The 20401-nt window shown below is 34.3% G+C and overlaps 1 protein-coding gene across 2 annotated transcripts in view; it reads left to right on the top strand.

Moving 5' to 3' along the window:
• Window positions 1-20401, top strand: part of LOC149909431 (uncharacterized) — an 80954-nt gene that overhangs the window by 29640 nt on the left and 30913 nt on the right. For both annotated transcript variants that reach the window (XM_090119402.1, XM_090119403.1), the window contains 2 exons: window positions 5531-5674; window positions 6090-7813. In XM_090119402.1, coding sequence (XP_089975528.1) covers window positions 5531-5674; window positions 6090-7813 — 1868 coding nt within the window. The remainder of the gene's footprint in view (window positions 1-5530; window positions 5675-6089; window positions 7814-20401) is intronic.

Here is a 20401-nt window from a genome sequence, read left to right as displayed (position 1 = left end):
ATAAATTTGTTAAAATAATGCAGCAAAATATAAATATTACTTTATATTTTAATATTTTGGTCGGAACCGGGAGAACCGGGTTTCATACTATTCAGACCCGGTTCTCAAGATCTTCAAAAAACCCGGGTTTACCCGGGTTTTTCGGAACCGGGTAAACCCGGGTGCATGCCCTAGTCACAACTGTGGTGACCAGTCATGGCGCGTTTTTAGTCACGTGATCCTAACTTAAATTTCATCAATTTTTAATTGCTTATAATTAACGGAATTTTTTTTTTTGTAAGTTATTTGCATTAAATATCAATATTATTAATAATAAAGTTTCAAAATACATAAAAAAAATCAATAATTTTTTTTTATTCAAATACTCAATTATTGCTTGTACTTTTGCTTTAAATTAGACGTTCAAAAAAAATTTAATTAAAATATTATCTAATATCTACCTATGACATTCAGAAATTACTAAAGTAGATTTCAGCAGTTAATAGGACATTTTAAATCGGCCTAGTCATCTTATATTATTAGTGTACCTAGATGAATAATTTGCTGATAACATAGCGATTATTTAAATATTATAGTCTTATAGTACAAAAAATCACTGTCTTTTCTTGTAAGTACTTAAAATTATATGTATACCTACCGGTTGTAGTGTAGTATTTCCACGAACCAAATTATTTCCTTAATGTGTAAATAACACGATTTCAGCAATAATAATAATGAGAACTTTCATAACACTTTCTCGAAATATGTTAATTGTACCGTTAAAACGACACTTTAGTTACAATATAACGATTCAAATTGTTATGAAAACAATAAAAAGATTTTACAATAATTCGTAAATTAATAATTATACAATATCCTGTTTCCAATATACCAAAGAGGGCACTGTGGAATATATTTTGTGCGATTCATTATTATTCATACATTCTCTCCAGTTAGAGAGAGTCAAGTGTGCAAAGTCATGCAAAAAAATTAAAATAACGATGAAATTATAATTTGTATCGTTTATTTATTGTGTTGCACACACAATAAATAAACGATACAAATTATAATTACATCATCAATGTTTACATTTGCGTACCTAAATAAAACTAATTAAAGGAATCAATTTAACGTGAATTTGTATATGTAATTATTCATAATGAAGTACATAAAATATATTAAATCATTTTTTATCGTATTGCTGTTATTAATTACAGAACATTTTCCATAGTTTATAATGAATAAAATTTTCAACAGCAAACAGAAAACACTTTCAATGCAAATATGTACAAACATTGCCAACATAAAAAAAAAGGCCCAAGTTTTATCAAATATCTTGTAAGTCCTATTGCCATCTCTCTCTACGGAATGCAGCCCATCACTAAAGGCTCAGATGAAACTGCATTCCTAGAATAGTTTTCACAGATTGCATTTTGTATTCAAATGAATTCTTAGCGCGTATCTTCTTTTATAAGAAGTTATAGTTCAGATTCATTCTTATCAGCTCGTATTTATAAAATTAACATATAAACTCATGTATTTATTTATTTTATCTATAGAATTAGCATAAATCACAATAATCGCGTACATGTATTATTAAAAAGTGTACTTTTGTTTAAAGGTATTATTCCACTTATATTATCACGAGAGAAAGTTTTTATTACGTTTCTTATCTCATAAGATATACATAAATTATATGACTGTGATATACATTTAAATAATATTCGGTACTATGTAAATTAAATAATATTACATTATTTATAAGTAATTAGTATTATACGCTGCAGCCTGTAGGCTGCTAAAGTTCTAAAAACTTCAATAAAAAAAAAGCGCAACGAGACAAGTCGATGTAATAAGTGTTACACTTACATAAGATAATTCGACGTCTTATAATCATTTTGCCGAAATGTAAAGGATATGTTTGATCCTTAAAATTATCCTTAATATGTACCGGAACTAAAACAAACTACAAAAAAAATCCATTAAAATACCAAACATAAACTTTAACTCAGTCAAAGTTTTTAATTAATGTAAACATATCCATAAATAGTCAAATTCTTCTTTACTGTCTCAAAACAAGCAACATGCAAATTATCATATTCAAATGAAATTTTTATGCGATGAACTTTTCGCGCCAATTTCCTGTTAATTTTTTTTTATCTCGTTAAACTTAAACCTTACCTTTATACCGGTATTCTGTCACGGTAGGTGACTGTCTGCGGTACGGTGGCTGACTCCTCTCACCGCTTCGTAAGGAAAAAAGTTTTAAATTTGACTGCATTATCCGTTATTTATCTTAATTACCGTAACCTTAATTACAGAAAAAATACAAATATTGGAAGCGATAGTTTTTAAATTTGTGTGGTAGTGAAAATATTTAGAATCTATTTTTTTTTAGGAAAATTTTTAAATTGGGCGAAACAGCATTAATCTATAGTGACAATATGTTATTTTTTAATGACTTTCGAAGTCTACCAACCTGTTGAATCGAAAGAGCTGTCTTTTAAAAAGTAAAAATGTATATTTTATAACGTTAAACATATTGTTAATTAAACAGAAATACGTGGAAGATGAACACAAGTTATTTTGTAAATGTAAGTAATGAACATCGATACACATTTTTTAATCATAACTAGATATTTATGGCCAGTGATTACGATCTCTTGTAAAGCATCATTTATGTACGAGTTAATTGCATTTATGTAAACACCAATTAGAAAAGCGATTAATAAAAACTAAGATAATAATTATAAACTTAAGTATAATATGAAAGTGACAATGATAAACAGTAATGATATTATCTACATAATATTACTCGTGGGATTAGGGCTAGGAACATACACACAATTAGATATTTTATAACATTTGACTCTTTTCTGACAAAGTTGCGGCCTTTAGAAGTTTTGAAAGAAAAAGTCTGATACTATAATAAGTGCAGGATCGGTAGGCACTTGTCACATCTATTTTTTTATTCAATATGTCTTGTTTAATTTTTAAGTTGATTTTTTTTAAATTACGTATCTAATTAAGTGAGCACTGTACTTTTAAATTCGTCTGTGTATGTCGTGTAAGGAAAATTGAACTCAATTGGGAGTTCAATTTTCCTTTTCATTCCTTCAATTTTGCTTTACTGTTTGTAAACATTCTCAAAAATGGTAAATGGGCATAGAGCTTAAAACAAACAGAGTCGACATAACATTATTTTATTGCATTTAAATTAGAACAAAACGAGAATTTCTAAAAACTTTCGTTTTCCGAACAATAAACGATTCACGGACATGTAGATCGTATCACGTTTTAGCGGAAAGCAGTAAAATATGGCGACATTTCTAAATATCACCGAGTTGATCGCCTCTCACCGACCGACGTTACGACCGTAAGCTCGTACACCGTGACTATGTGATTGTAAAAAGTAGCACACACAATTTATGCATAGACAAAGAAAAATAATACTTTCATAGAAATGTACCGGTCATATCAATTTCAAAAAAGTAGTCGTCATATGTCTTTAAAGTTTAAACCTCTCGATGCGGTACGTCCAAACCACGCAACAGATTTTGAAACAGTTTTTTTCGTGTAGTATTATCTATATCGTTGTATTTTTCCTAAAGATTTATAGTTTATACCTAGGTAGGTAGCTATAGGCTGCACTTCTAATGAAAATGTTGTTTGTGTAAATAGATATTTCGCAACCCGGTTGCCCAAGAAATTTAGGTAAGCTTATATGTATTGTATCCGAAGCCTTATTATCAACACGTTGTTTATAAGCATTAGTTGGTTTTGACTCTGAAGCCATAATATAGGTACTTACAGACATCTTGAAGCATAAATATTTTTATATAAAATTATTTAACAGTATGTATCAGGGTTTTTAAAAACTTTGCAATAGTGCTTAAAAATTTCAAAACCAGCTTTAATAAAAAGATGATTGATTGATGCTTGTATAAACCTAAGTATACAAATTTTTACGATGCAATTGCATTAATCATTTTTATTGGGGTCGTATTTAATCTGTCAAAGAAATCTTATACCATTTCTTAATTAAGAGGAAATAAATACCTCTATACCACCAGAGGTCAATGCACTTATTAAAATACTCATTAGAACATTCCGATTCATTATGCAATCTTGATACTATACTTGCATAATTGGATAATACAGTAAGAGAAGTTTTTATAAGTACATACCTGGTACAATCGTGAAATGCAATATTTTATTAGAATTATTGATTAGCAATTAACATGAATGTTTTATGATTAAAATAAAAAATGATAAATTTTAAATCGTAATTATTGTAGGAACACTTAATAAGTTGAATGAAGTTAACACCTAGGTACGTGATACAACTATGAAATAAGCAGAACAATTTGTAAAGAAAATCAGCATATCTACAAACAATGACTCATTAAAATGTAGGGTATTGTTTCTTACATTCAACCCTATAACATTACAATCGAATCTAAATAGAATACAACGAAATCTGAATTAAGAATGACCATAACGGACTAAGGTCCGTATCACGTTTGACCTTGTAATGGAATGAATTTTTATCACTGCCCTACTCTCTTTGAAGCATTTACCGTATTTACGTGGCAATATGATCTACTTGGCATAAGTGGATTAGCGATTAGACATGCACACGCACAAGCTTGTACAAACTGTTTGCGCAAATTTAACTGTACATTTTGTAATTTGTTAGTAGTATCTGTGGTAGTATCGATATAACACATTAAAATAATAATATATGCTATGTATGATTGGTGTTTATATTGTCTGCATTGCTTGCCAATTCATTTATTCATTTTTAAATTTCTATTGTACTTTTCAAAATTATTTATTTTAACCTTGACACACTAGGTCTAGACATACAAATAGGTAGGTATTTTGTATCATTTTAAAGTTGTTATTGAAGAAAAATATCAGCGGAAATAGCCCTTTTAAGGAAAATACGATTTAAGATGTAAAAACATGTGTTACAAATAATTAAATATGTATTTAGAATAAATACGTTTTAATGTACATTCGATTACTTTGACGACGATACTTAATAAATAATTCTTGTTGCATAAATCCAGAATGTCAGTGAACTCGAGGTTTTTCATTACCATTCAAAAATAAACTCTGTATTTTCTATTACAAGGTGCATTTTTAAATAAAACAATGAATTATTTTGCGAAGAACAAGAATAACATTATCGTTATATAATTTAGAAATCATGAGTGAGAGTAAGCTTAAAAAGTAAAATATAGATAATATTTTTTTGTTTTAATTTTAATTATGTAATAACTGTAACAAAAATTTGCATAAGAATGTTGTTATTAATATCACACATTTCTAATACACAAAACATTGGTTCTTTATTAATTAAGTTGATTAATTTATGTCATATTTTTGCATGCGTTTATTCAAACAATGTATCATTGATTGTAAGAAATAAGAATAAACAAAAATATCTATTCAATATGTATACTAAAAAAGTTCGATAGTTTATAATACGTAGCGCCATCTAGTGTTGAATAGCAAAACAACATTGAAATTTCTTTGTCCGCAGGAGACAATGGCAGCACTCACGCTCTATATCTCGAAACGATAGTAGAGGAGACAAGCGATGACTTACGTTCCGAACGCTCCTCAGCAGCCACATGGCTATCCGATTCTGATGCGGACTCGGTTATACACGTCCGTGGAAATGGAGGTAAGACAGGTATAAAACAAGTTTTTGATAAAAGCGCCATCTATCGTCAAATAGCATTTCATACAGAAGTGATGTTAGAGTTTAGTTACGTAGATATGAGAATAAACTATAGATGGCGCGTTTCTTAAATTTTATTTGGTACTTATTTACGTAGGTTTTTTTAAACACATGATCTATGGGAGAATTTGTATGTAAATTACTCATAAGAAACAATGAGACACTCATATATTTTTTCTCAAGGATAGATAATATCAAAATGCTTTTGCTTTTTTGGCGTACTTCCAAGGATCGTTCATTCTCGTATCACAATTTGGTGTCATTGTCATTACCGGTCCCAGTTCGTTACGACGCGTGTCGTCCAGCTTTATTTCTATTCTGAAACGCACGTTTTTCAGTGGTTCATTTTGTCCTCTAGGATCAGAGTGCGACAGCGAGTCGGAGCGCGAGTGGGCCTGTCCGGCGAAGCGGCGCAGACGGGAGCGCGCCACCTCGCCCACCAGCACCGGCTCCCTGTCCCGCTCCTCCAGCCTGGCCCAGTTCGAATCGCTCGAACGGTCGTGTGCTGCGCCCGCGTCTCCCAGCCTGTCTCCAGACTCTCTGGAGTCACCGCCGTCATCGCCGCCACCGTCCCGGCCCGCTCCCCGCGCACACCTTTCCGCTGAGAACCTCAGCGAAGACAGCGGCTACAGTGAGCGCGCGCGGCGGCCGCCCCCGCCGGCGCGGCGCGAGCCCGAAATAGCGCACGGGCCGAGCGGCAGCGTGCCGTGCCTCGCCTCGCCTAGTGCAGGCCGCCGGCCGCCGCGAGCCGCGCGCGCGCTGTCCCTGCCCGCCGAGCTGGACGTGTGCGCTGAACCGCGACGCCACGCGACTCATAACGCGCGGTTCCGCCAAACTTTTGAAGTGTGTGATAGCTTTACAGTCAGTGTGGCCGACCTCACAGCCCTGGATTACCGCGGCGGGCCCCGGCGGCCGCGCCTGCCGCCACCACCGCCCCCGCGCCCCGCGCACCATCCCCCACCTCCGCCCCCGCCTCCCGTTGAAGTGGTAGCGAGTCCCGTCCGCTCGACCCCTGCAAGGGAACCGAGTGCCGGCAGCGACTCCACTACAGAATCAGAAAGAGCTTTCACGCGTGAAATGGAAGCTACAGCCCGCAGGCTGGACGAAAATGCAAAAAGAGCTTTGGCCGACGCCGGAAATTACGATCGTGAGATATCAGTGTTAACCGCAAAACGACTCAGAGACTCGTGGGGGGCTTGGGATGATGTGTTAGACGAATTACGGCGGCGAATAGAACCTTCCTCCCCAACCCCCTCCCCGCCGCGTTCGCCGTCACCGGAACCTATACGTGAACCAGCATTTACCTCGACACCTCTGCGATCCGGCGATGGCCGAGTTCGTTCAACGCCTGAATTAAGATCACGGCCTACTCCAAATCGCGAAACACCTGAGGAATTATGCGCATCCTTGCAAATGGTCGCGCCGCCAGACAGCGTCCCGCCGATGCGGTCCGTGTCGACGGGCTCCAAAGGAGTGACGTTCTCGCCGATCGTGGCTGAAGTGAGTTGGCGCGAAACGAGCGCGAGCACAGAGAGCGCGGAGAGCACGCCGAGCGAGAGCTCGAGCGCGTGCGACGACGCGGCCGACGCGGAGGTCGTGGTAGTGGGGAGCGGGGAGTGCGCGCCGGCCGCAGACCTTACCGCGGCGATGTCGGAAGCGGGCGCGCGCGCACCGCGCAGCCGCATCGCGGGCTTCCTCTCGCGGTTCGCGAACTTCCGTTTCTCGGCGCGCAAGAAGCGCGCAGGCGCGAACGGGCGGGCGGGCTCTGCGGCGGCGAGCGCGGCAGACGCGGCGCAGGCAGCGCGGCCGGCTGGCGGGCCGCAGTATGTGCGCATCCCGCTGAAGGACGAAGGTGTGTCGCGGCCGCCGGCGGTCGTCCCGGGCGGCGTGGCGCACAAGCCGCCGCGGCCGCGCCCGCCGCCCGCGCCCGCGCCCGGCGTGCTGGAGACGGACGTGGACACGCAGCGCACGGTGCTGCACGCGCGCTCGCTGCTGGCCCTGGCGCCGCCCGACCAGCGCGCGCCCCGCCCGCACAAGTCCATGGAGTTCCTGCTCGACAAGGACAGCGCCCAGATCGTACAGGTAAGCCCCACATTCATACACAAACTTATTCACTACGTAAAGAAGTACTCAGCTTACGTCTGCAAGATCTGCAAGGAAATCGGCAAACATAATATCATAGTCATAATAAAAAATTATTCATAAAATTCGCTCTAAAATGTAAACTGCTATATGTACTTAATCGACATTTTATAGCTGTAAGCAACATTTACTTGAAATATGTATAACTGCATCTCTAGTAGCCTTTGACGCGCTTGCAAATACTATTCACAAAATTAAAATATCTCGCAATGTTTACAAACAGACCGATCAATGGAGGGCGATGACCTCGCGATGACATTAGGCCATTTGCCATCTTGACGTCCGCGTAATTACGAATCCAACCCAACATTTACCTTTGCTACGAAAAGAATTGTTAAAACATCACTCTCTACACATAAAGTAATACATATAGGATAACTAGCATAAATTGTCAAGTAATAACCATAAATAAAAACAAAACCATGCAATGGGCGCACTTAAAATAAAAATGGCTACAAAATAATCTTTAAAATTAATCTGCTCTACATCAATATAGAGACATAAATCATCACGGCCTAATAGGTATACATTGAACACAAAAACATCGTTCTTATGGAGTTATCTCCTATATTGAAAGTAAACTATTAAAATTCCAATACACAATTACCCATCAGCTACAGTGACATTTAATTATAATCAATATTGCAACATAGAGAAAGTGAGCATCAAACAACGCACTACATTAACATATCCATAACAAAAGGTAGGCGGTATTGTTGTATCAGATGTGTAACTCAACTTATAATCTAATACATATTAAAGCTATAGTTAAAACTAAGCTTTCTGAGAAAATAAAGATAAGAAAGGGACCTGCAAATCCGATCAGGTAATAGACCCTTAAGAACATAAATTATATCCTAAAATTGTTAAATTGATTGTTAGTTAAAACGTAGTAACTGCTGGTAATCTGTAGTTAAAGCAAATAAATCGAAGTATTAGTTCTTTAAATATACATTCTTCCTTGTAATATCACATTACGTATAAATTCAATAGTTTACTTGTTAGCTGTACAATCAGAAAATTACGTGAATACAAACATTATTACCCTTTAACTTTATTACCCTTAACACACGTGGTATTTTTATCTCTTATCTACTTGGGTGAAACAGATGGCTAGTCAAATCTAAATTAATATTTGCGCTGACTGACCATCGAGGTATTTACGATCTATCTCTATCGCGTAAGCTTCAGTAAAACACTAAACGTCTAGAAAATATCATCACTCAAAAGATTAAATTACAATAAATATAAAAATATTACACCTTCATGACTCACATGCCTTTACAATCTACAATATTATTTATTCATCAACCAACATAGCCTCAATAATATGATTTATTATTGATTTTCATTGGCCTCTATATAGAAAAGTATATAAATATTATCTATCAAAATAAACCGCTGAGTTAGTGATGGAAATAAGCATAGAGCAACAAAACTGTATCTAAGAAAATACGTATTAAGAAATCTTTATCCAACTTCATTCAACATGCATGTATAAAGTTGCATAATTCAAGTGAGCTAACTCCATTATCACCTGCCTTTGAGGGGTAAGGAATATACAAAACAGCGCTTTGTCATGTTAAAATATGACTATTATTGCCCCTGCATCGCCACCGTAATGTATCGAACCAGTCTGTGAATAATAAATACAATTATTACCATTTGCACCTTGAAGTTTGAACACTGCTGCGTAAATAGAATCTAAAATCACTTCGCGTGTAAACAATGTCGCATGATGTCGATGTATTGTAATGTTTGAAAATATGGTTGCAATGCGAAGCTTTTTGAAATAAAAATCTATTTCATTATCGAGAATATAATCTATCTAAAGGACAAATTTCCAAATCCATTTATGATTTATAAGTTTTTGAGTAAAAGGAATATCTGTCTACAATTTTGTTTCAGTATTTTTTAGTTACCATTTTAAAACAAAAAAAGCCTTTGTTACCATACTTTCTAAAGGGTTCCAGTATGTGTATTATATACTATTATAGCTATAAGTATTTGACAGTCCTTTTTAATCAAATTATATGTAGGGGGAGTCCGGGAGACTTGAACCGCTTTTTACTAAAAGCTCTATAAAATCTGATCAGTGACCTTGAGAGCTTTAATATCTAGACCGTATGGAAGCCTTATTATCTGGCTAAGATTTTATACTATTCTGGATATAAAAATTGCAAGGAGAAGATAGTAAACTAAGTTTTAATGAAAAATGAGTTTTGATTCAAGTCTCCCCAACCGGCGGGACACTTGCTCATAAGGTGCGGGACACTTGCTCCACACCTTTTAGAGAGGGGAAATGAAGCAAATAAAGTATATTATACATTAGTTATGTATTATTTAGACATATTTAACAATAACTAGAATATTCATAATCACCTTCTAAACAATTTAGTGAAAATAATTAAACATATGTTTTCAGCATGTTTTCAGAGAAACTCCTTAACATAACATTCGCTTCTTTTTATTATTAAATACTCGTTTTGAGGTAGGTATCTTCTGCTACATAAATCTACAAAACTAATTTAAAGACATTTTTACTATTAACTAAGACTAGCTCTATCAGTCTCAAAGATTAAAATGAGGCACATGCATAATCACAATAGGTTTAATAAATGGAACTTTAATTCAATTTGTTACTCTTTACATTTTAGTGCAATCGCGACAAATATTCTCTTAACGTAATTTTTGTGAGGCCGACACATAATATCTCATGGACGCTCCTACAACAAGAAACACAAAAACGTATTATATCCAATATCTAATCAGACTGACAAACAAAGCAAAACCACGACTCATCCCTATTTTTTCCCAATCTTCGTCAATAGAAATTTCTTGGTAATTAAAGATTTCTTCTTCTGATTCCTCTCAGACTTCTGATATGTTATTTTCTTCAATATTTGCCTCTTGGATGATCCTTTCACTTTGGAGGAATTTGGCTTAGTCGAAAGCTAGTTGCATTGCTTGTTTTCTGGTTAAACCATAGTGAATTTTACTGCAGATCAATAAGTAAAGAACGAGTCATTTCTGTTCATTTACACTAAAAATCTAGGAGCATTTGTCTTGTAAAGGTGTTAACTTTTGTTCACCTAACAGGTAATACCGTAAAGTGGTTCTGTCTATCCCATATTTGATTGCAATTAGACGAATAGATTTGCCACTCTTTATTTCTCTGACTGCACTTTCAATCTCAAACTTAGTAAACGGTTTCCTGCGACGACTACCTTCCTTAGACTTATACTGAAATTACATTTTCTTTCTGAAACAAAACAAAAACTAACATAAATAGTACCTATACAAACTGTAAAGGGAGACTTGAACAGTGTTCAAGTCTCCCGACTGCAGACTGGTTCAACTCTCCCACACCCAACTCGAGGCCGTATCATGATTTTTTCCAACAAATCCACTATCAACTGGGGAACAACACTAAACGTACGACAAAATATGATAATCTAGTAATGCAATAACGTAGGTATTTGATACATACCTTCATAAATGCGTGCATAGCAATTAAAATAACAAATCCAAAAAAAATCACTCCGCGACGATAAAAACACTTTTTCGTAACTCACGGTCGAACGCATCTGTTATCACTCAAAATTGCGAGTTGCTTGTGATTGGCGGGTTACGCGCATTCATTTGTTTGCCACTCGGCGTAATTTGGCGCCTAATTTAAAAAGTTATTCAAAAAGGTTCAACTCTCCCACCTGGGCAAGTCTCCCGGACTCCCCCTACATAGGTAACGTAGAGTAACAGGAAGCCAGGCGAAATAGGATATCCGGGTGTCCGTCGTACCCGGTTTGAGGCATCTAGTGAATCTTGTATACCACAAAATATATTAGTTTATGGTTGGTATGTATTAATACCACTTTTAACTAATGTAACTACCGCCAATTTCTACATAATATGTTTTATTTTCTTAAATTCAGGAAAATTTGAGTCAAATTGTTTCTGAAAAGAAATAACATATTACATAACAGTAATTGTTATCATTTAACTTTTACCTGAGATAGTCTGGAAGAGATTACTGTAAAGAGATAAGGCCGTATATTGTCAGGGTACATTTTGTCTTGCAAATTCCCTTTCATGTTTTAAATAAACAAAGAACGAGATTTTGTTAAAAGCAAACAATAAAATAAAGAAGTGTAATCTTATAATGCGAGCATAACACGTGGAAAGAATTTAAAATTTATCTTCTAGGCAAACAAATGCTCATAAATCATTATCTATTCACTGTATTGAAATGACTAATGATGATATAAAAAATGTAGAAATAATAATTATTAATGCATAATAATATCTTAGTCATACTTTAAGCTACAATTTAGTCAAATTCGAAATCACAACATTTTCAACCAAACTGCAAAACATTCATTGTTTAAGTACCTAAAAATAATGAAAAATGAAAATTAAACCTTCCGTTAATATCACTAAATATCACTAAAAACGTACCATCAGCTCCCGTCCGATTAGGGCCCTTCTGGCCTCCTCCACTCAAGCGACAGCTCAAGCCGAGGTTCGTGGTCCCCGTCAAGGGGGGACGCCCTTGTGCATGTCGCTACCAGGGTGAACCTTCAGTTCACCCCCGCGTCCGCGTTAAAATGTAGAAGCCCTTCTGGCTAACATTGAGAGACACCACACAAAAAAAAAAAAAAAAAAAAAAAGTACCATCAGCTTGTATATTTGTTCTCTACTACAAACACGTGACTTCGCATGTTATGTTTACGAGAATAAATAATAAATTGGAGCACAATATACTGTCTACGAAATTCATGGTGCTATTATTATTTTACTGTTTCTGTATTAACCCAGTAAATTAAATCAAGTGCTATTTATGCTGTGGTTTGTGACGGCCAGGGGCGTGCACAGAGTTTTTGGACAGGGTAGGCAGAAATATTGCAATGATAATAAGTCATAAAAACTAATATTTCATATTGCAGTACTGATATATGATTGGAGATACATACTGCCGTCCTTTAACTAGAAAGCCGTTAAGCCCACGAAGTGAGTTTCGAGTAAATAGCAAAAAACACGGAAATCGTTATTTCTTAAAAATTATGACACTTAGAATAATTATTGTGAGATACATCGATCGAAATTTAATTATATTATATATAAATAATAGTTTTTACCCAGAAACTGTTATAATTTATTTTTAAATTCAATTTTTCTCGTTTAGTTCAGCATATAATCTGAAAATTTTAACTATTTACTGGACAAGACGGCCGTTAACATACCATAGCGACTTTTTAGCTAAGTAATTTAGTATTTTTATTTTCATTTTGGGATTTTTTTTTATTTAGTAATAAAATGCTTACCTAAAACGTCGTTAAGCTACTATAACTACTTTTAAGCTATGACTTTCGCTTTAATTTAAATTTCAAAAACTTTATAATCAACGGTTAAGGGCTTTTAGATGCTTTTGGACTATGATTCTATATAGTTGTACTAAATTTTAATCTTACTAATGTTAAAAATTTGCTGCTGTCTTAGGCTTTGCTCTCGGGAATTACATCCTCTAGGTCAACCAATGGAAAGGAAAAGGATCAAAAGCTTTTAGGTTTAAGTATTAAGGATTTAAACACTATCTAAATTAATGGTTCTTGCGTCTGATTGTGAGTAACAAGTATTGTAACTCTTTTACTAAATGACTCTTTTAAGTTGTTGATAAAATTAACCTTTATTTCTCGTCATGTTCACGTTTATTTCATTACAGAGGCTCATTAAGGGGTTAAGATTATAGATAAATCTTCTCGCTTTTCTTTTTGGAACCGTATTTTCATTTAGAATTGCAATTATAACGTTATTTTATAAATACTCTTCTGCGAAGCCATCATACGAGTCACGGATATGTGAGTACATATAGAACCACAAACAATGTAAACATAAATCGTTTCCTGAAAAAAAAAATTAAGACTTGTGCACGAGGTTTTTGAAAAAAAACACCCTGGTTTCAATAGGGCTTCAAGCTCGACTTACATGTGGGATTAATAAATAATGTAGAACCGCTTATCAAATGATTAGAAGACTCTTTCATCCACATTTAGAAAATACAATATACCAGAATATGTGGAAAATAGCAGGAGGTAGAAAACTTTTTATTTGCTACCATGTAAAAAAATACAAATCTTAATAATCTAATATTAAGAAAATAAAAAATAGCAATAGTGGCAAAATGGTCTCCCCGTCAGCGGGTCAAAGGTAGTGTACTCATAACAATTTTTGTATCACCATCTCTAGTACATTGCTTGACAGTCGATTACTAATTCCACCCAAGGGGTAAATTACATTATTAATAAATAGTTTTAAAAATTAAATAGTATAGACTGCCTATGTCCTTTTTCTCGGTTAAAGAGACAAATCAGAGTCTAAACAGAGAAATACGATTGAATGTTCGCAATTTCGTAACCATTATCTACCAAATTTTCGTAACTTTGACTTGTTATATTTTCCGTAATTTAGCTGCTAGATTGTTTAAAACTTAGTAAACTTGATCAGAAATAATACGTCTTGTAAAAGAAAATCAAAAGCAATCGGTACTCTGCTTGGGGGCGACATTATTTCATCATCACTCTCATCCCCAAAACTGATGCATCACCAGAATCGGATAACTGCCTTTTAGCTAAAAAATGAGGGTTAGCTGCTTTGTAGCTAAGCAAAAAAGTGTTATTAGAATTTGTCCTAAATAAAATTACTTAACTAAAAAAGCGTTAAGGGCGAGTAACTGCAAATAAGGTAAGGATTTCCATTGGAATAGTTATATGAAAGCTTATCATAAAGCAGTTATAGTCCTTTTGCGTCTCTATAGTCAAGTATAATCTGATAACGTACTTTTAGTCAAGTAAAAAGCTAAAAAATAATTATTAAATCTGGCGGTTAAGGTACTTTAAAGGAAATTTAGCGAAGTAGTGTTGGTTAGACGCTTTCAAGTTATGGAATCGCTGAAAATTGTGTTATTTAACGGCTTAGAATATTTTTATATCTCTATAACTATTAATGCTAGAGAAATGATTCTTAGACAGAAAGATAGAGAATTTTGAACTCTGTCACCCTACATTTAAAACTGAAAATTGACCATTTGTTGGTTAACGGCTTTTTAGTTAAAGGACGGCAGCATAGTATTTCCGCAAAATAATGGAAAACATATCACGAACATAGGTCATATAATCATATTATTTATAAAATAATTGTCAAAGTAGGTATGATATCCTAACTAGTACCTATTCTATATTATGTAATTAATGATTAACTTTACCTTTGTGTATTACAAATTCCGGTATAGATCCATTTATAGATCGGCCTTTTTCCTATCACTCTCTGTTTGATAAAAGTTTATTCATAAAACAAAAATAAGAATTTTTCGTTAAATTAGGTATGCCTTATTATCTTACAAAATACACTGATGATATACATAATCTATTTAGTTACTCTCAAAACACTTCACTTGCAAATTGTCGTAGTAAACATTATTAATTTTCTCAAAAAACAAATTTAACCTCAAAGTAAACGTTTGTTATTTCCAAAACAAAACAAACGAATAATGATACTATTTGCAGATGGTCTTTACCGCTACAAAATTGTATACATTATCACACTTCTTAAATTGGTCGCATATTCAACTTCAGTTTCGACTTTCGATGTAGTTCCGAATTCGGTTCGTACCTAATTCGTATATCTTCGTAAAAAGACACTGCCTACCTTGTGTGTTTGTGTGCGTGGTTTTATTACATCAGTGTGCCGTGTTTATAGGCACGCACACATATAAAATATGCGTAGACACGCAGAGCACACATATAAAAACTTAGACACGGATAGTTTGTGTCTTTGCCGTCCCGTGACGTACTGGGTCCTGTGGCGGCGCTAGTGCAGCGCATGAATAGTGACTTGAGCCGAGCCGGTTTTATAGAAATTAGATAATAATGCTACCAAAATACCGATAGATGGATCCAAAATATATTTGAAATATATTTTTATTTCATAACTAGGTACATTGCGCAATTAATAAAATTTAATGACGCTGTGAATTTCATTTATGCATATTAAATATTGATCAGAGTTTGGTAAATGGTAGGGTAGGCAGTGTCTTTATGTCTTTATGGAATGCACGCCACTGGTGACGTCATTAAGTATATATGATCAATATTTGTCAATAGTCTCGTAATTTAGGAATATGGAGGAAATATTGTTTTAAATGCGTCAGCCCTTAGTTGAAATAATTAGCTTAACATTATGTATTTTGTTTTTATTTCGTCCTTTGGACAATTTAATTTTGTAGCTGGCTTTTATTAAAAAAGCAAATACATATAATGTATTCTTAACATAATTTGGAATAAGTCCGTCATATCAATTATTGTAATATCTATAATCTATATTAAACTGTTATCGTAGATTAACTCGTCTCTGATGTACAGCTTAAACTGTTGCAATATTAATCGTTCATGAAGAAAAGATGCTACGAACAAAGTTTAAATTTTAAACCAAAATTTAAGTAGGTACATGGCTCAGGTAAACTTACGTTTAATCTTTAATTAAAATTACTGGCCTAATCTTAAGTAAGTAATAAAATAAATTCTAATTTTAACTTCAACATTTTGAAAGGAAGCCCACGTCAACCCATTGACGTCACTCCCGTCGACCCACTTGGTCGACTGGACATGGATCCTATCCGGCTTCCCTGACAGTTTTTATCCTTTTATTGTAATGCATTGTTACTCGTGTTCTAATTCATTTAACAAATAAAAGCTACCTTTCCTAATTAACTTACAAATGGTGCTTGTCCAATTATGTTATCTTATTTGTTAGAGAATTTATTTTACAGAAAATTTATAAAGGATTTTTATAATAATCTTTCTTTGAAAAGGGCCAGGCAACATTGTAGCATGTTAAATCTTTTGAATTAAGTTTTCTTATAGGAGGAAAATAAGGGTGATTTTGTCTTCGGAAAAATTTTGATATGAAGTTTTAAGATCGGGTTGAAGATTTTTTTATCAAATAAAAAACAGAAATGTATAAAATCTTTTCATAGCAAGTTTCAATAGTGACTTGTTGTTTTTGCTTAGTATGGTATAATTTAGAAATAATATTAATATAATAGATTGCTTTAGTAAACTTAGACGATCCAAAGAAAAACACCAAAAAAATTTTATATAATATGCACTCTACGGTCTACCACGTTTCTATCTCAGTATTTGTAGGTACTATAATTAAAGTTATTTTCAATCAAAAGAACGAACTACTTAGTGTTAAAACAAATCTACTTATACATTTCAATCTAACAAAAATCGGCTTAGATAACCAGATTTCAAAAGATTAACAGTACCTACATTAAATTATTTACCAATATTGACAATATAGCAGTTCGCACGCCATCAGCATCAATAAGAAAGATAGAAACCAGGCGTATTTGCTCAACATTTAGTGTGTCAAGGTCGAAACCGCACACCACGCTATTTCTAAAGTAGAATAAATAAACATATTGGAAATTTGCACTTCATCTGGTTATTATTTGGCTTGAGTAAAAATTTCTATAAGATTAGAAATTTACTATTCTCACTGATTTCAAACGTATATTTTTCATCACTTTGAATTTTCCTATTGTAGGAGACTTTTTTAACAATTAGACGAAAAAGTCGGGAAGGGATTGTTTTATCTTTCTGTTCGCATTTATTCCAGCCTGAGTAGATTTGTCTGTCACAAGTCTTGAAGTCTTTAGTGGAAAAATTATTAAGCTATCAAGTTGGTTTTTTTCATTAATCCAGCCTGTTCAATTTTTAATACACGCAAAGTAAATTGTAATACTTCATCCAGTTTTTAACGCCCATTTGAAATTTATAAGATTACAGTGAAGTTATGAAGATATCTTTTGAAGCCGAGCCTTTAAAGAAGATACGAGGGAGGAAAGTATCGGAAATTCCTCATTAACTTATAAACTCGGAAACTATGAGCTCGAAGATATCTTTCCCTATATTTTTTTTAACCTTCTTCTATGGTTAAATATACGATTGGTTCCTTATCAATATTACATAGTAACTGTCGTTGTCTGTCCGTCACTATGTACCTATGCTTAAATCTTTAAAACTACGCAACGGATTTTGATGAGTTTTGAGAAAGGTTTTCGTATATTAGTAGATATATAATTTGTTAAGTTCTCTGCAAATAGGGCGAACCCGCGCGGAAAGCTAGTCGTTTATAAATTTAATATTCAAAACATAACGGAACTATACCCATATATGTTGGAGCGGAAATTTAGCTACTGTAAAAAATATTACGTGATCAGAATTGACATAGAGGTTATGTACAAAGTAAATTCACACGGCAATAGAGACGATATTCATAATTCAATTGTATATTTTTTGTTACGTAACATAGCCATGTAATAATGTGAAATCGTATTATAGCTTCCAAAATACAGTATCTTCTATCTAATTAATATTTTTCTTGCATATTAGTAATTGAGTTCTCGGTGTCCATAATTGTGTCTAGAAACTTAATATTTATTACCACAGATTAGGTTAGAGAATATCCATTTCAATTTTCATTGACCTACTAAATTAGTGTATGAAGTAACCCCGAAGTTTGAAATCAGATTCAATTCTCTTACATTTTAAAACCTAGAACAACTTATTTAGGAACCAAAAGTTTAAAATTAACCCTTCTATGCATTTGTTAAAGAACGAACCTTCGTCTTTCGATAATTCATCAATAAGATACATACATTGAAATCATATGCCTCTTCTACACTAGTACTGGCAGGCGATAACTAAATTTAAAAATGTAAAATAAACAGTCTCGTAAACCCGCTGTACTCATTTGAACGGGAACGTCCGCATTGCGGCTTAAATAATATGCTAGCACATGTCTCTGTATCTATTATCCAATTTACAACTACTCGGGTGACTAGCTTAGTTCATTGTATAGGAATGTTAAACGCTTGCTAGACTTTGTATGGGAATTATGTTATCTGTGACTTTTTTTTATCTGTCTTAATAAATATTTTGTGTTTATCTGTTACCGATTTGATAAATTATGTAACCATTTGAGAGTAACTTGTTACTTGACCGAATAACATAGGTCATAGACCATAGTACCTAGTGGCTATAGTTTATTCTTATGTGTATTTGATTGACATTTTGGTTAGTCAATAATTTTTACGACCAATTTCCTAACATTTACGATCCCAACGATTAAATTAAAGTTTATGTCGTCAATAAGTGAATTATATGTAATGAAGTGATGTAATATCAAATATGGTTCCATAATTTGAAAACTTATGGAAAATGTTTTCATTTTGCGTAAGGGGGCGTCCATAAATTACGTGAGTTGTTTTAGGGGGGGAGGGGGTCGAGTAAAATCTCATCTAACCTTACGTTGGGGAGAGGGGGGGTGTCGGCAAATATCACGCAATTTTTTTTTAATTGAAACTAACCAAATTATACTCATTTGATCCATTTAATCCAAATAACATGCTTAGATTTTAATGTTACGGTTAAGATTTAAATATTCTATTGTTACCTTGTTATAACACTAAAACTTTCAGCAATATTAATTACTATTTTTAACTAGTCGTAAATAAAAGCACGAAACAATTTTTTTTCTTTTTACAATGACAAATAAACATAAGAAACCCACATTTTGAAAAATCTCACGTGAGAGGAGGGGATGGGGGGTTCAATAAAATCTCATGATATCTCACCAGAGGGGGAGGGAGGGTCAAAAAATGGACAAAAACACCTCACGTAATTTATGGACGCTCCCTAATGTTGAAAAACTTTCAAATGTAAACACGCTTTTACTCGTGGTATAACAGATGCCAATTACAAATCAACTTATCGTATGGAAATATTTAATCTAACATGTTCAGATGTTTATGTAGATCACTCAGTAATCTCTATTACAAATTTTGACGAAACTTAACAAACAGTTTCGAACAAAATATGTATATCGAATGTACCTATATTTCTTAAATAGAATGAAGTATCATTCAATTCAAAATTTTAGGTGTCCTCATTCCACAATGGATCAAATATCAAGATATAGAAATTCAATTAATATTTAATATTCATATTTGATAAGAATTTAGGAATACGTTTATCGTATTCTTGAGGAGTGACATAATTAATATCAGTGTATCTTGTCTTAGACACCCCTTTACAATCAGTATACTTTGCGATTACCCCCGTTCAATTATAAAAAAAAATACGTTGTACATGTATTAAAATAGCTCACGAGAGATCGCTTATATTGCCTTCGGGCGGCATAATCATCCGTCCATCAGACGATCCGCTGCGTTCAGAAATGCTGGTCATTCTAAAGTTCAACACATTGCAACAGTATCGTATTACGTTTATTAAGGCGTATTGCGTTTACCAAGAAATCCCGATGTTTATGCTGAAAGGAATACGAAGAAATGCTTTCAGGGTAATTGGATATATCGGGTTGACCGAGTTGTCTTATCTTTGCCATTCTTTGCGTATTGGAATTTATATGAAGAGAATTGGATCAATTTTTTATTAACCAGACTGATTT

This window comes from Colias eurytheme, chromosome 3 (genome assembly GCF_061535395.1).
Source record: "Colias eurytheme isolate Ceu_HAF_F1 chromosome 3, ilColEury1 Martin Lab GWU primary, whole genome shotgun sequence".
Classification (NCBI taxonomy): domain Eukaryota; kingdom Metazoa; phylum Arthropoda; class Insecta; order Lepidoptera; family Pieridae; genus Colias; species Colias eurytheme.
Note: the sequence above shows the minus strand (reverse complement) of the source record. Positions and strands in the feature narration are given on the sequence as shown.